The 17,450-nt window shown below is 43.9% G+C and overlaps 1 protein-coding gene across 2 annotated transcripts in view; it reads left to right on the forward strand.

Annotated features, from left to right (window-relative positions):
- Positions 1 to 271: 271 nt before the first annotated feature.
- Positions 272 to 17,450, forward strand: part of UBE3B (ubiquitin protein ligase E3B) — a 53,708-nt gene continuing 36,529 nt past the window's right edge. The window contains exons 1-10 of one of the 2 annotated variants that reach the window (XM_041728784.1): positions 272 to 417; positions 3,919 to 4,021; positions 5,510 to 5,691; positions 5,851 to 5,971; positions 7,337 to 7,396; positions 7,819 to 7,923; positions 9,402 to 9,498; positions 10,992 to 11,077; positions 12,141 to 12,223; positions 17,228 to 17,333. In XM_041728784.1, coding sequence (XP_041584718.1) covers positions 5,531 to 5,691; positions 5,851 to 5,971; positions 7,337 to 7,396; positions 7,819 to 7,923; positions 9,402 to 9,498; positions 10,992 to 11,077; positions 12,141 to 12,223; positions 17,228 to 17,333 — 819 coding nt within the window. In that variant the 5' untranslated portion in view covers positions 272 to 417; positions 3,919 to 4,021; positions 5,510 to 5,530. Of the gene's footprint in view, positions 418 to 3,918; positions 4,022 to 5,509; positions 5,692 to 5,850; positions 5,972 to 7,336; positions 7,397 to 7,818; positions 7,924 to 9,401; positions 9,499 to 10,991; positions 11,078 to 12,140; positions 12,224 to 17,227; positions 17,334 to 17,450 lie in introns of those variants that run through there. The other variant, XM_041728785.1, reaches the window with a different exon arrangement.

A 17,450-nucleotide genomic window follows, 5' to 3' on the forward strand; every position in this document is an offset into this window, starting at 1 on the left:
GAACTTCCGCTGCGCCAGCGCGCTTCCGCCCCGCAGAGCGCGCCTTCTTAAAGGGTCCGTCGTAAACCTACACGTCGGCCGCGTTCCCTCCAGCCTCTGCGGCTGGAGTGGGTGGCATCACTTCTGGGCTGGATCAAGCGTTAGCCTGATGAGAGGTCCATTTCCCCCCACCCCCGACCTTCCAGAGAAGAGGGCAAGATGCAAGGAGGTCGTCCTTCCCGACGGCAGAAGCTCTGCGGAACTGTCGTTTCCCGGAACTGGATAATTGGTTCCCAGCGGAGCTCTGAGAGTGGACACCCCGGGGCAAGATGGCGGTCGGGCCTCGGCCGCTGCCCCGGGTCTGGCAGAGCTCGAGGGTATTGGGCTGAGGCGGCGGGAGCTGCGGCCCCGACCCCGAGCGCGGGGGGCCTGGAGCGGGTAAAGGTCTACGGCCTGCGGGTAGCGAGTGGAAACAGGGTCTTGGGGTGCCCGGGTGGAGGTGACGGCGGGGACTCAGGGAAGTGGCCCTTTGGCCGGGTCCCTGCCTCCCCAAGTCGAAGGGCAGGTGCTGTAGGGGCTGGCTTTCGGGTCGGCGGGGGCGGGGGTGTCCTCTTCGTCGTCTTTCCACCCCTATTCATCTGTGGGGAGAATAGGCTTTTATAGACAGACCGGTGCTGGGTGAAGGTTGTTATGGTGGTTGTCGATGCCGAGGAGAGATGCTGGGCTCAGGGGCCCCCAGACCGGAGTTCGGGCCCCGCTGACTCGCGGTGACCTTGGGTGAGCTCCCTCACCTCTCGGAGCCTCGGTTTCTTGCCCTGTAAAATGGAGTGATCAGCTCGTTTCGCATGGGAGTTTGTGTAATGCAAGTTTTGGTGTCTGCCACTCAGCGCTCTCAGTGGGCAGCTGGTGTTAATGGTTTCAGTAAGAAAAACTTGGTCGTACTCGGACTCTGCTCAGCCCTACGGGCAGCCTTGCGTTCTCAGCTTTTCTTCGCTGTCCTGGGAGTGGCCGAGTCCCTTGGGTCTTACTTGTTTCACTTAACTGATTTGGAGTTAGACGCGGCTTCAAATTCGGGAGACGAGTGACCCCTCCTAAGTCCTGCTCCCTCTTCATTTCATTTTCTCCGTGTGAAGGTGGGATCCATAACATGCTCCTAGATGGGCTGTAGCCTTCAGTAAATGCTACTGTTATTAATGGTCTAAGTCCTGTTGCCTGTTCTTTATTTTATTTTTTTAAACAAATTTTTAAAAGAGTTTATGTTTTCATGAGGGAGGGGGGGCCGAGACACAGGCAGAGGGAGAAGCAGGCCCCATGCAGGGAGTCCGACCGGGTGCTCGTGGGACTCGATCCCGGGTCTCCAGGATCAGGCCCTGGGCAGAAGGCGGCGCTAAACCGCTGAGACACCCGGGCTGCCCCCCACTCCCCTTGCCTGTTCTTTAAAAATTGGGCCACTGAGGCCTTCAAGAGCTGTTGGAAAGACAAAATTGGTTAAATATCTGTACAGTGTCTGAAACATGATCTGCCCTTAACAGATTGGTGGTGATCACTAAACCTGGCTGCCCAGCTAGTCCATAGGGGAAAAATCCTCTTGGGCTCAGACAGCAGTTGATACTTACGATGCTTCACTGTGAGTGATGCCCTCTGGACTCTTTCATAATTCTGCATGAAGCTGACCTCATCCAGGGAAGACTGATTTTGAGCAGCTACCATGGGACTATAGACATAGAAAAGCATCTGAGGCCTGTCTCTTAGTATTAAAATCTTGGCTCTGCTCCTTACTAAATGGTCTAACGTGGACTATGGGGTGTAATTAAATGATGTTACAGGGTTGCTGGTCTTACTATGTAGAAGGACGTGACACGTAGTGGATACTTAATTTATTTTCCTTTATAAATAATCCTGGTTATCACTGCCCTCTTGTGTTTCTAATTTTTCCACATATATCATTGTTTCCTTAATTGGGTTAATTCCTTAATTTGGGTTTTGTTTTGTTTTTAAAGTCTAAGTACTATATAGAGCAAAGCTCAGTTACATGCTATCTGCTTTGAGATACTCCTTGTTAATGTTTTCCCACTTAATCATAATCACGGTGTCATGATGACTAAGAATAGAAGTGTAAATGTTTCGATTTTTTTAGCACCCCTAGGAGGTAGGTACTATTATCCTCAATTTATAGATAAGCTGAAGCCTAGAGAGGATAAGCAATTTGACCAAATGAGGTAGAACCAGAACTAAAAAGAACCAAGGGTACTTTGATGCAAGGCTTTTTCTACTACATACGGCCTTTTGTTTGATTATGTCAAAGTTTGTGTAATCCTTCATTACAGTTACTTTGGATACATACTTTAAGACTTCAAAATATGTTTTGTTGGGTAAACTAGTGGATTCTAGGCAGATAGGTGAATAAGAAGGAATTAGAAAAACTGCATAGTATAGGCTATTACATGGTGTAAACAGAAACCAACATACAGCCTCCTGAGGGGATGGTAATCTCAGGGAAGAGATCTTCTCCTGCAAGGCCCCCTGGGAGAAGTGAAAGTTTTGAGATAGTCTTACAGCTACTTTGTCGCAGTTTGCCTATGCAACCTCCTGTTTTTCCATTGAGAAGAGGTCCCTCTCCTCACCCCTCACACACCGCTCCTCCTCTTCCACCACAATGAGGGACTGTCTACCTGTTAAGGAACTATCATACCATAGTGCTCACAGCTTGGGCCCTCTCTTTTGCAGCTCGCAGGAGCTTGAAGCTGTTACCCAGTCTAAACAAGGTCATAGCCCAAGTGACAGGACTGGTGAATCTTAGTGCACCCAAGGATAGGACAAAATTTAATGGGTGAGGAATGTAACGGTTGCAGCATTATTTCCTACCCAAAGAACCTGAGTGACTGTGCAGATGAGAGCCTCTACTGAAGAGTTTTTAAGAAAGTCTAAAAAATAATTCATTGATTAGACTTATTGACTGCAATCTATCAGCCACCTTGATAAGTATTTGACGTACACCATCTCCCTTGGTCCTCCTCAGCCTCTGCCAACGAAGACATGAACACAGAAAGCCTCTGAGGCATCTCTCTGCAGTACTTGGCAGAGCTGGGGACCTGCTCCAGCTCTGTGTGACTCCACAGCATGTGTGCCTTTTAGTACCATGCTGCCTCACCATGTGCTTTCTGCAGAAAATTTATAAAACAGACCAGTTCAGGGATGCAGAACTTCCCATAATCCCTCCACCTCAAAACAGCTACCCTCAACACCCTTGTTTTTTTCTCCCCGGCTTTGTGTCTCTGTGCACATGCATTTTTCTTCTTAATTGGGATCATATTGGTTCACTGCCAACTCTTTCTTCATTTCTCCAGAATAAACACTTTTCATACATTAAAAAACATCAAACATAATTTTCAGTGGTTTTTTAACATTCCATCCCCTTTGTTGTTGCTTACTGTCCTCAAGTGTGTACAGCTTTATTATTATTATTATTATTATTATTATTATTATTTATTGCATGTACAGCTTTAATTCATTTTCTCTGGGATGGTTTTCAGTCTGTTCCCTTTAAACTGAAGGCCTGGGGAGATCTGATGTAACATTTAGATCAGATGTTAACTAAAAAGGACACTAGTGTTTTATTTTTTTTTTTATTAAAAATTTTTAATATATATTCGACAGAGCACAAGCAGGAGGAGCAGCAGGCAGGCAGAGGGAGGAGGAGGAGCAGGCTCTCCATTGAGCAGAGAGCTAGACATGGGGCTTTATCCCAGGACCCTGGGATCATGACTCTGAGCCAAAGGCAGACACTTAACCAGCTGAGACACCCAGGTGCCCCACTAGTGTTGTTTTAAACCAGAGGCACTTTTTGTTACTTTTATTCACTGAGGAAGATAGAGGATGTCCTACCTATAAAACTTAACCCTGAATCTGATTTTTTTTTTCCCCTTCTGCTTCTGCCAGAGAAGACCAGCGCCTCTGAAGTGAGTAGCTGCCCTGAGCTGTGAGCCCTCTAGAACATCACTAATGATTACCTGGCATTTCTGTGTCACAGGCAGGTCCTCAGGTGAGCTCTATTCTGTTGGGCAGAGCAAGTGATTCAGGAGACTGCTATCGTTTCCCACCCTGTCTTCCTACCCTCCCTCCTGTGATCATGTGGGACTTTGTTCATTTGTTTTGACAATTAACAACGAGAGACCCATGTGTTGGGAAAGCCTTGTTGTTTAACAGATGTGAATCAGTGTTGAAAAGGGAGGGACCACAGACCTCAGTATGTTGACATAGGAGGAGCTCTGAATGAGCTTTTTATTCTTTTATTTTTAAAGATTTTATTTATTCATGAGAGACACAGAGAGGCAGAGACATAGGCAGAGGGAGAAGCCTGCTCCCCAGAGAGAGCCAAATGCAGTACTTGAACCCAGGACCCTGGGATCATGCCCTGAGCCAAAGATAGACACTCAACCACTGAACCACCCAGGTGCCTTTTTATTTTTTGATGGTGTTTTCACATGGGCACTGCTTTGAGGGAGGTAACACGGTAAAGAGATTGTTTTCCAGAAACCTGGGTTTCTGAGTAATCAGTTTCAGCAATTTTGTGAGCTTGGCTGATTATATATTTGGGACAGAATGACAGTTTTCATATTTGGGACAGAATGACAGTTTTCAAGCATCCAAAGAAATCATCTCAGGGTGGGAGGCTCCATAGACCAGTGTTGTGTGCTCTAGGCTGATAGCCAAAGCCACCTCTTTGGGAAAAGACGATTACTAGTGATTTAGGTAAAAATGTATGTAATGGATAATTTAGAACCTCTGTCCAAAATATGCCAGTCAGTGAGTGGATGGCAGAGTTCTGCTCCAAACTCCTCATTGGCCTTTGGCAGGATGGGATCAGTAAGGATAGCAGAGTAAGTTATACATAAAACCAGTCAATTTAACAGATTGTCTCGCATTCTGGAATCACACACGTTTGGATTTTTTAGTGTTAAAATGGCCCTTTTTCAAAAAAAAAATTAAGGGTTTCTTTTATGCTGAGCACAAAGTAGGTGCCAGTAAATATTTGTCAAGTGAATGGCTGAAATAATGATGACAATAAATAATTATGGTTGATTATTTTTCCCTTCAAGTCTTGACTTGGCAAAATAAATGTGATTGCTCATTGTTAGACTGATCCAGAAAATTCATATATCTAGGAACCTTTGACCTGGAGGATGCCTGGTTTGCATTACAGCTTTAGGGATGGAATCAGTTCATGCTTTGTTCATCTGTTTAAGGATTACAGAGCCCATATCCTATGGCAGATGCTGTGTTCTTTCTCTTAAGATGTAATTATCTAATACAGGAAAGAGCATTGCTGCTCTGGATGAGTTGCATAAAAGGAGCCAATTGGAAGTTGGGACTTGTGCCAGGAGAGCTATTAGTCCTTTTGGAAGGTACAGAAGGGCCCCGAGTAGCTCTCTGCTGCCCGAGTGCCTGCCCACCCTTGGCTCCTGAGCCCCTTCCTGTGTGTGTTTTTTCTGTAACAACCTACAGAGGCCGCTTGCCACTTTCCCTACAGGGCTCGTGCAAGTTTGCAAACATGTTCACCGTTTCTCAGACCTCGAGAGCATGGTTCATCGATAGGGCCCGTCAAGCTCGAGAGGAAAGGCTTGTGCAGAAGGAGCGGGAGCGGGCAGCTGTCGAGATTCAGGCCCACGTTCGGAGTTTCCTGTGTCGGAGTCGGCTGCAAAGAGAAATCAGGTGGGCACCAGGGACTCAGCACATGTTCCTTTACTCCCAATTAATAGCAAGGAAAGATGGTGTTTTCTTCTACAGTTCTTAATACACCTTCCAGCGGCTGTGAGCTCCTAATTTAAAATCTCTCTCTCTTTTTTTTTTTCCTTGCCCTGCCCTACCCAGGAGAGAGATCGATGAGTTTTTTAAAGCAGATGATGCTGAGGCCAGTAAAAGAAGTGCACTTTGTATTTTTAAGATTGCCAGGAAACTGCTGTTCCTGTTCAGAATTAAAGAGGATAATGAGGTAAAATAATGGTGAACACTCTGCTTCCCATTGGCCAGGTCTTTTTAAAGTATCTTATAAATACTAATTCACACAGTGAATTGTAGGTTCACAGTGAGCCTACAAGATAGACTCTGTGACTGCGACATCCTGCCCTTTTTTTTTCTTGGGATGTGTTTTGTAGGCATTATGCCTTGTGCTTCTGAGAATCATCATGATTCTTTTTACATAGACTATGATAAACACTTGGACTCAGATGCAAACAGGAGCCAGGCAGATTAGGCAAATAAGTAAAAGAAGTCATTTATAGTACAAAACATAAGAGAAATCATTATGAGCAATAACTCGATGGGAGGTGGTTGTGATGGAGGATGATGAGGACATCAGAGGGAGTGATGGAGTCTGTGGCAGGCCCACTCAGGGTAGGCAGCCACTCTTGGGCTCTAGCCAGTGGTGGACTGCAACTCTGATGTTTAAAGGAGGTGCTGGAGATCCTGTGCGCATTTGTAAAAATTGGTAGCTAATTTGAAATTTATTTCAAATCCTATAAACCAAAGAAGACATGCTGGCTGCACATTTGGGATTAGAACGACCAGCCTAGAAATAATTCCAGGGTAACAGTGAGTTGGCTGAAATAGTACCATTGAGGAGTGCCTCTGTGCCCCAGAGGTTAGGCATTCGATACTGCTAAGCATCCCATTGTGCCAGACCCTCCTCTAGGCACTGGGGCCTCAGAAGGAAACAAGATGGGCAAGGTCTCTAGCCCTGTGGAGCCTGTAGCCCAGAAAGGCAGAACTACACTGTTGGTGGACACACAGTCATGTAAATGAGGATAGGCAGGTACAGTGAGGTGATCCCTGTTGGAAACTATAGCTTAGAAAAATGAGTTGGCTGCCTGGGGCTATAGCACTTTTGAGGGTGGATCCAGAGTTGGTGTAGACAGTGTGACTTGGTTTCTAGTTTCCACTTTCTTTCCTTTTTCATTTCAAGAGAAAAGTGATGATATGATAGTTTGTGAGGCAAAAGTCTGTGTTGGTGGTCCTTAGGGAATGGCCAACAGGAGAACACAATTCAGGGGACAGCTGCTGTCCTGCAGGAGTGCAGGCCCAGATTGCCAGATTAATTTCATTTTTCCAAAGGAGCCCCCGTCCAAAACACAAATGTAGAGCTCATCCAGCCCATGGGCCACCAGTTCAAGAGCCTTTCGTTAGCCTCTCTGATCCTCAGTTTCTGTATCTATGAGAGAGAATTAAATACGATCACATATGTGAGTCATCTGGCATCATCTGAGTCCCTGCAGGTGCCAGGTGCCCAGAGGACACTTGCTTCTTTCCCATTTCAACATTGGTTGTGGGAATTTATAACCACCACTCTGCCTCTTTGCAGAGATTTGAGAAGTTGTGTCGCTGTATCCTGAGCAGCATGGATGCTGAGAATGAACCCAAGGTAAGTGGGGTGGGGGCTGGGAAGTTTCCCACAAGCTCTCAGGTCAGTGTCTTGAACTCTGAAACTCCCTGCTGAACATTATGATTTTGTTCAGTATGACTCTGCATATGTACACCCCCTCTTCCGTGTGTAAGTAATGGATCAAAACATTAACAAAGTACAACTGATTTTCTTAGTTTCTTCATTATCCAAGAGTTATGGTCTGCTCCTACCTCTTACTCAGGAAGATAAATTCCCTTAGTAGGCTATTTTATCTCTGGGTTTAGCCTTAAAATAAATCCTACTCGCTGCTTATTCACTTGTTCATCTCCATGGCCTTCTCTGGCACTGGGTCTAGTGAATTGGTCCCGTTCCAGGAGCTATAACATATGTGATTTGGTCCCTGTACCTGCCCATTACGTTTCTCTTTTTCCTGCTTATAGGTGTGGTATGTGTCCCTGGCTCTTTCCAAGGATCTCACTCTCCTGTGGATTAAACAGATCAAACATGTTCTTTGGTATTGCTGTGAGTTTCTTGAGCAGCTCAAGGTAAAAACAAGACACCCATAAATATATCCTTCTCATTGGAGGCCTTTAGAGTATATTTTGAGAGTCTTCATGATTCCTTCATAGGTTATTCCTTTGGAAATTTGCCAGAGTCTAGCAAGAAATTATTAGAGCCCCATTCTAAGAGAGCAAGTTAGATACAGTTATCAGAATGAGCCCTTCTTTCACATACGATATTTTTAACGTTGGCCTATATTTACTATAGTCTCGATGCCTGTGAATCTGTTGATTTTCTTTCCATTTCTTTGATATAATTTATTATTTATATTATTATACTAGTCAGGCCTCTTGTTAAAAGTACCAAAACCCAGCATGAGTGCAGCTAATAATACATACAAGTTAAGCAAGAAAGAGATTATCTTTCATAGAATAGTCTCTGTAACATGGCAGCCAGGGATTACCAGAGCCAGGAACTTCTAGGATTCTACTTCTTGTCCCTTTCTCTCATCCCTTCTCCCATTTGGAATGACCTTGTTCTCTCCTGCGAAATCATAGTAGCCAGTAGTTCTGGCCTCACATCCTTACCCTATTTTGACCAAAGAGAAAAGAGAGGCCTCCCCAACTAGTTTAGAAATCTGGGAGGACTCATAAAGGCCCAGTGGGATCCTGGTCTCAACCTTGAGCTGCTCACAGTGGCAAGAGGACACTGCCACTGGCCTTTCCTAATCCTGTGTTCACTCTTGTGTTAAGAGAAGGTGGGCAGGGGTGTGAGTCATTTTCATTTTGCATGATGTGGGGAGAGGTTTCAGGGGCAGAGGCTTGGCAATGACTTGGGTAGTAGCTGAGTGATGGAGCAAATGTCCCCAGAGACCCCAATGATATATTCCTAGTCATCTCCCTTAAGGCACTTATGAATGACTCACTTGGCCTTGACCTGGCAGCAATCATGAATTACGATTATGATATTAGCCAGTATTACATAGAGTTATCTACGTGCCATGCACTGTTCTTAGTGCTTTATATACATTAATCCATTCATTTCTAACAAGCCTATGAAGAAAGCAATGATCCTACCTCTAGTCAACAGCTGAGGAAATGGGTACAGAGGCTAAGCAATTTGCCCTAAATCACACAGCTAGGAAGTGGTAAAGCCAGGAGCCTAAGCTCAGAGTCCCTGGTATGTTCAATTGCATTTCTACTCTGCTGCTTCAGTGAACATGCATGCATGCATACCCCCCCCCCCACACACACACACAGAGCAAGATAGCTCCAGTCAGCTTGCTTTCCAAGAATTCTCAATTCTCAAGAGCGTTTCAGATTCCATGCTTGAGCACTAGTGTGCCAAAATTGCTGTTCTTTTACTCCCAAAGTGGTCATTCCCTAAGAGAAAAAGAATAAATCCCAACAGTCCTGACTCACCTACCAGAAGCCAGGTGCATCCAAGCACATTGTAAATGGATGCTTCACTGTTGGAGACTGCAGGGCATATGTCTTACTCTTAGTCTCTTTATTGTTTCCAGCCTGAAATTTTACAGGATTCCAGACTTATCACGCTGTACCTCACGATGCTTGTCACCTTCACAGACACTTCAACGTGGAAAATTCTCCGTGGGAAAGGTCTGTGGGACTTGCTTCTAAACCTTTCCCAAGGGCAGCCCCGGTGGCACAGCGGTTTAGCACTGCTTGCAGCCTGGGGTGTGATCCTGGAGACCCGGGATCGAGTCCCACATCGGGCTCCTTGCATGGAGCCTGCTGCTCCCTCTGCCTGTGTCTCTGCCTCTGTGTGTGTGTGTGTGTCTCTCATGAATAAATAAATAAAATATTAAAAAAAAAAAAAAACCTTTCCCAAGTTTGCATAGGGAGCTTGGAGACCTTTACACCTTTTTAAGAAGCATATTTGCCACCATAAGCCTCAGGGAGGGACCTGAAGCCATACAAATGAAGATGCACTTACTTCCATCACATAGCATATGTAGTATCTAGGATATGTTCAGTCTTGTGTGTTCTAATCTCTCTTTGCATTTATGTTTAAAGGCACAGTCCCTCTGATCTAATTTTTTTAAACTCCCATAGCACCTCAGCCTCCAAGCGATAATATTCCCTCAAGCCTTGTCATTCTTGTCAGAATTACTGAGCAGCAAATAATTCTATTTTGCTCATAAAATTTGTATTGTGAAGCTGCCTCCTTCCCCAGATAGTGCACTGAGCATTATGTGTTTCATTTGTTCACTTTCTCCATCCACTCAGCAAATAGCCTTCTCCATGCCAGATACTGTGCAGGGGCTGGAGATACAGAGGTCACTGCCCTGAAGGGGCTTTGGGTGCTGGACAACTGCTCTGTGCCCGCCCTTCCTTAGAGAACCGGGGAGTCCAGTGAGGGAGACAGCCACTAAAGGGAAGTCCTGTTTCTGTGGCTGTGTACGAATATAGGCAAAATGTACACACAAACACATACATGTCATGACAGCAGTGTGGCAAATGTGTGCTCGGGAGGAAGCGTACAAGAGAAATGAGAGCGTTGAGTGGCTAAAAGAGGACCTGCATCACTGTGTTGGGGGCTCAGGCTGTCCTGCAGAAGCGATATCTGAGCTAAGGGCCTGAGGGACAGTTGGCATTTACAGAGCCAAGAAGAGGGACAACACTTTGAGAGCAGAGGCAACTATCTGTGCAAAGGCTTCCGGCCATGGAGGAGAAGGTGATTTTAAGGCCTGGATGTTGGGGGATAGTTTAAAACTTGGTGAATTCTGGCCTTGAGTTCCAGGGAGCTTGTATTCCAATGGGGGAGAGGAGGCAGCCGCAGAGAGCTGGAAGTACAAGGCCCTCACAGGGAATTAGGAAAGGTGCTGTGGGCACTCAGAGGCCAAGACATAACTTCTGGCTTGGGAAGTGATAGGACCCATCACCTAAAAGGTGACACTTGGGCTGGACCTTCTGGGAGAGAGAATTCTGGAGATCAGCCTCTCCCTGTGTCTTGTACCAAACCAAAGGGGAGTAGAAAGGCAAGCCAGAGAAAATCTACTTTTTTTTTATGGACTTGAGCCTGGGGCTTGATGTGCTGTCCCATGTATAAATAGTTCACAGTAAGACCAGAGCCTTTTTTCTTCATTTAGGGGAGAGTCTTCGACCAGCTATGAACCACATTTGTGCAAACATCATGGGACATCTCAACCAACATGGATTTTATTCTGTGCTGCAGGTTTGTGACCCCATCCCCTAATGTGGGACCTCATTCTTCCTTACCTGAACTTGGATTTTTATAGCTGATTTTGGCACATCTGATGCACTCCCCACAGAAACCTTTTTGCAGGAGGAGTTTATCCTGTCCCTTTCCCTACTTGAGTCACTTGTGGTTTGTGTCAAGGGAGGACAGTGGCGCTGGGATCCCTTTATCTTTGGCTACAGGAAAAAAAACCTGTCACTTGACACTTAAAGTCAGGAAGGAGGCCTGGCTCCCTCGGGTTCCTTCTTGGATGGTATCTGAAATTACTTTTCTTGCTCTGTCCTCAAACACCTTCTGTCCACACAGCCCCTCATTGTGCCAGCTCACACACCCTGGGCACTGTCAAGAACTCTAATCGTTGTATAAAAGCACTTTGGAATTCTTGAGCTTAACAAGTAGCATTGATTTAGCCCTTCCTACTGCCTGGGACTGAGATGGGCCCCTTCCTGATCAGGTTTCCTTTTCTCCTCACACAAACCGTGTGAGGTGGCATGATGGCCAACAGTAGTGGAATCAGCTGTTCCTTTCAGTGAGGAAGCTTGCTGGGTACCAGAATACAGGGGGAACACATACATATGAAATTTTAAGTCTGGTATCCTTTTCACTAGCTGTAAACTTTTTTAGCTATTTCTTACTTTAAATTTAAATACGATATTGAGAGACAGAGTAGCATAATGAAGGAGATAACCCTTACTTTGCTCTCCTTTTTTCTGAAATCCATTCTAATATAGTTTTTTATCTGAAGCCTTCATTTTACTTCCATGCTGCTGCTTTACATCCAAGTGAATATAAAGTCAGCACTATCTGCTGACCAGTTAAAATGTTCTTTTTCAGGGGCATCTAGGTGGCTCAGTGGTTGAGTGTCTACCATCAGCTCAGGTCATGATGCTGGGGTCCTGGGATCGAGTCCCATATCAGGGACTCCCCTGCAGGGAGCCTGCTTCTCCCTCTGCCTGTGTGTCTGCTTCTCTCTGTTTGTCATTCATGAATAAATAAGATATTTTTAAAAAATAAATAAAAATAAAACATTGTTTTTCAGATATTGTTAACCCGTGGCCTGGCAAGACCCCGGCCTTGTTTGTCCAAAGGCACTTTAACTGCAACCTTTTCTCTAGCGTTGCGGTAAGTAGTAAACTCCAGATGAGGGGTTGTTGTGCTTTGAGAGGCTTCCTCTTCTCACTCTTCTTTCCTCCTGTTCCTTATGTTATGTTCTTATGTTCCTTATGTGTGGGCTTGCCCACTTAGTTGGAATTCACAGGAAGTGTTCTTCCAATCATCATGCATCTCTTGGCATGGCAGCTCTTCTATCTGTGCCCCTGAATTTTTTGCATCATGATTTGAAGGGAGCTTTTCAAAGTGAATTGCTTTCATTGTACCAAGGGCCCGAGATACAAGCATCTTCTTTTTTGAGCTTTTAATCGATATAAAGAACCTGAGAGCTGGAGGAGGCCCAGTGGTGGCCATGGTAGAGGATTTAGGGAGTAGTGTTGTGAACACAGGTTTAAAATGTTCAAATCTGGAGGCTCAGAGGATATTTGCTATTTGCCTTCACTTAGGCAATACAAAATACATAAGAAGCTAAATATTTCTATATGGAAATTATGCCTACAATTCTGAGAATCACCAGATACACAAAGCTGTGTCTGTTAACTGATCCAGAATATTCTTAAACTGTTGACAGGAGCACTAACTTGGGAGAGATGTTAATAAGGTAACTGGATAATCTTAATCCCCAAGATAATAATAACTTGGGACAGAGAGAGTATTGTGGTCCAGTCAGATTGGTGGAGCTCCCTGCTCTGCCCCATTTGCTAATCCACAGGGCACCTTACTTCAGGGAGCTCTTGACAAGTCCCATGGTATAGGAACCTTTGGGCTTGTTTAATCTGATTGTTGGCTTGAACATATCTGAATGCGAAATACCCTTGCCTAATTTTCAGTGGTGGAGCATGTCTACTAATGCCCCATGGAGTCATTTTCTTTGGAATACTATTTTGGAACATGATGATCTAGAGTATTGGACAACTTTTTCTGTAAGGGGCCAGCTAATACATATTCTCAGTGCTGTGGGCCACACATTGTCTCTTACAACTACCCTGCTATCCTAGCACAAAGCGGCCATAAACAATACATACATAAGCAAGAAAGGCTGTGTTTCAATAAAACTGTATTTAGAAAAATAGGCCGTGGGCAGAATTGGCCTGTGAGTCATATTTTGCTACTCCTGGTCTGGATGGTGCTTTCTACTAAAGACTTAGCCCCATGGGGCTGTTTAAATAGAAATACATTAAAATTAAGAATTCAGTCTCTCAGTTATGTTAGCCATGTTTCAGGTGCTTTGGGCCATGTATGCCTGAGCAGTGATGACCTTACTAGACCGCACAAATAGATATTTCTGTCATCACAGAAAACTGTATTGGACAAGGCTGGTCTAGAGCAACCCTGTCTAATAGAAATACAATGAGAACATTAAAAAAGCCCAGAGGAGGAGTGCCTGTGTGGCTCAATCAATGAAGCATCTGTCTTCAGCTCAGGTCATGATCCTGGAGTCCCAAGATCGAGCTCCACGTTGGGCTCCCTGCTCAGCAGGGAGTCTGCTTCTCCCTCTGCCCCTCACCCCACTCGTGCTTTCTCTCTCTCTCTCTCTCTCTCTCTCTCAAATAAATGAAATCTTAAAAAAAGTCCAAAGAAAGGGGAAATTAAGTTTAATGATCTATTTTATTTAAACCAGTATATCTAAAATATAATCATTTGTACATGAAGTCAGTATTTTTAAATCACTTCTTGTAGTTAATAATTTTTTTCTTTTCATACTGAGTCTTAAAAACCTGGGGTGTATTTTATACTTAAAGCTGCCACTTAACTAACCATATTTTAAGTGCTTGGGAGCCACACATGGCCAGTGGCTATTGCGTTATACAGCAAGTTTCTAGAAGCAAGATCCTTAAGACAAAGGGGCAGGAATCAACCAATGATGCTATAATTAGTTTCAGAAGTAGACCAGATTATCTAGTAAACAATGATACCTTCCTTGCAGACCTTGAGAGGAGTTGTAGTTAATGAATCATGAGATGTAGGTACAAACAGGTTTTCCAGCAGGAGGTTTCCGGCAACTTCTTTTCCTGATCACCTTCTGGGATGGCTCATTCCAGCATTGCCCACCCTCTCCTCTGGCAGGGGCAGCAAAGAGTTGGTACACAGATGCCTGAGCTCAGGGGCACAGCAACAGCTCTGCCTCCTCCTCTGCTGAGAATACAAATCTTTCCTTCTGTTCCAGTGTCCATCCTCTGCCCTGGGACGGTCGTCAGAGTGTGATTCACCAAGAGGGTCACATCTGGCCATTCCAGCACATTCTTCTCCATTGAGAATATGGAAGCATCCATCATTTTAGACTTTTTCACTCTGTGTTCAAGTCCATTGGCTCACTTGTGAAGGCTGGGCTGCTCTAAAGTATTTTTCTTAAATAGTGTACCTTTTCCCCCCCCTCTGAATATCTGTATGTAATTGAAAATGGCCAGGGCCTTTTAAAACAAGGTGTCTAGTGGTTTTGTCATACTGGGATATGGTACTGAAAGTCTGTAAAATTATAGATCATATGTTTAGACATGATCACCAAATCTTATGCAAACAGCTAATGTTCATGGGCCATACAATTGTTTTAAGATTCCTACCCTCATGAATTGACTCCTCACCACACTCTTTAATCTCAGTTTTATAAAGGAAGAAGGTAAGGCCCAGAGAGGTTAAGCCACGTAACCTTGGTCTCAATTAAACCCAGGCTGTCTGACTTCAGAGCCCATACTCTTTATTCCTCATTCTGTACACTTGCCTCATGTATTGGACACAGTTTTATATTCCAGGAACAATATATATTGAACTTGTGGCATGTGGAAACATTCTCAAATTCTCCCTGTTCCATTTATGAACCAGGCCCTTGGTTTGCCCAGGCTCAGTTTCTGTTTTTCCTATGTGCCCGTCCAGCTCCTTGGTTGCAATGTGAATGAACTCTCTGTTGACGGGGACTGTGCGGTGAACCTCTCTTTTTCCGGCTCAGCTCAGTGAGTTTAGCTTGGTTGGTCAGCCTTCTATAGATGGGTGGTTTACATAGACACTAATATTTTGATCATTTCAGCCTTATGCAGCTTTCTTTTCCCAAAAACGGTACCCTTAAAAGTGGTAAAGTTAATAATACAGGTTCTGATAGTCTAAATACTGGTAACATACTTGGTCATTGCCACTGGAGTATATTAGCTAGAAGCTATCAATCTCCTCCTGTAAGTTCGACTTTTCTTTTTCCTGCATGACCTCTGGTGTTTATTTTTTTTTTAATAACTTTATTGTTGAACTATAATTCACATATCCTACCTTTCACTCATTTGAAGTAAACTCAGTTCACTGGTGGTTAGTACATTCACAGAGTCGTGTAACCATCACCACTGTCTGATTCTAGAATGTGTCAGTTACTCCAGAAATAAATCAGTAGTCATCATCACCACCCCCAGTCACCCAACCAGTGCTTCCAGCAACAACTAGTCTGCATTCTCTCCCTTGGGATTTGCCTGTTCTGGATATTTCACATGAATGGAATCCTGCAATGTATGGCTTCTGTGCTTCTTTCACTTTGCATAGTGAGTTCATCCAAGTTGTAGAATGTATCAGGTCTTGGTTCTTTTTCATGGCTGAGTAATATTCTGTGGTATGACTGTGCCACATTTGGGTTGTTTCTATAAGGGCCCATAAATGGTGCTACCATTAACATTTGTAAGTTGTTAGTGTGGACGTATTTTTCATTTCTCTTGCATATATTCCTAGGAGTAGAATTGCTGGACCACGTGGTAACTCTGTGCTTAACTTTTTGAGGAACTGCCACCCTTTTCCAAAGTAGCCTCAGCATCTTACATTTCCACCAGTAATGAATGAGGTTACAGTTTCTCCATGTTCCTGCCAACCCTTGTTGTCTTATTTATCATAGTTCTCTTCATGGATGTGAGGTGATCCCTCCCTGTTGTTTTGATATGCAGTTCCCTGACAGCCAGTGAACTTAACCATCTTCTCATGTGTTTACTAACCATATGTATCTCTTTCTTTGGAGAAATGTCGATTTTGATCCTTTGCCTGTTGATTAATTGGGTTATTTGTCCTTTGTTGTTGAGTTGTAGGAGTACTTTATATGTCCCAAATAAAAGTCCTCTTATCAGGAGATAATTTGCAAATGTTTCTTTCCTTTCTGTGAGTCGTCTGCTTTCTTGATGGTGTCCTTTGAAGCACAAAGTTTTAAATTTTGTGATTTTTATGTCCTAAGAAATCTTTGTCAAACCCAAGGCTACAAAGATTTACTCCTATGTTTTTTCTAAGAGTTTTATAATTTTGGTTATAAAACTAGCATTTAGGCATATAATCCATTTTGAGTTAATTTTTATATTCGGTGTAAGGTAGGTAGGGGTCATTATCTTATTTTAATAACAATTATCTTTTTTCTGATTATGGAAGATTGTCTGCTTATTGTAGAAAACCTGGGTGAAACAAAAAAGCATAAGGAAGAAAAAATGTCCCTCATGATTCTACAACCCAGATATACATTGTTAACATTCTTTTTAAATCTGTCCTTCTTGGTTTTTTTCACTTATATATACTTACGAGCTTATCTATATGTAAACATATCTAAGTATTATTGTCATAATGCATACTTAGAATAAATTGCTTAATTGAAGTGTGAATTGTTGGTGAGTTATCACATAGTAAACATGGCTGCATAAGTACCACTCCCCTTGAGAAATAGAACAGTGCCAGCATTCCAGAAGCTCTTTTCTTTCCTCTCAGCCACTACCTCCTCCCTCACCTCCCTTAGACATAGTTTCTTATTCTGTTTTCTTTAAAGTTTATTACAGCGTGAATATTCTCTCATGTCAGTAAAACTTCAAAATGGATTTCTCGTAGTTGCATCCTGCAGCTGTACTTTCACTGACTCAGCCACTCACCTTGGGGTGTCCCCATTTTCAGCCTTTAGTTTTCCTAGAAGTCCTGTGAAGCATAATTCCAGGGGAGTTGGGGGCGTTGGCAGAGTGGCTCTTTGGCTCCGGGGTGACGCGCAAACCTGTGTGAATAAGGTGATCTGTCTGTGTCTAGCCCTGTGATTGCCGCACAATTTTCAGACAATCTGATTCGGCCATTCCTCATCCACATCATGTCTGTGCCTGCTCTTGTGACTCATCTCAGCACAGTGACCCCTGAGGTAAGTGGCTCTGTGATTCTCCCCTTAGTCTGTTTTTCCCTTTCTTCTTAGAAATTAGTAAGATATTTTCTCTGTTAATTTCCACTTCTTCTCCTGATAGTTCTTCTAAGCAAGGTA

Source organism: Vulpes lagopus, chromosome 14 (assembly GCF_018345385.1).
Source record: "Vulpes lagopus strain Blue_001 chromosome 14, ASM1834538v1, whole genome shotgun sequence".
Classification (NCBI taxonomy): Eukaryota; Metazoa; Chordata; class Mammalia; order Carnivora; family Canidae; genus Vulpes; species Vulpes lagopus.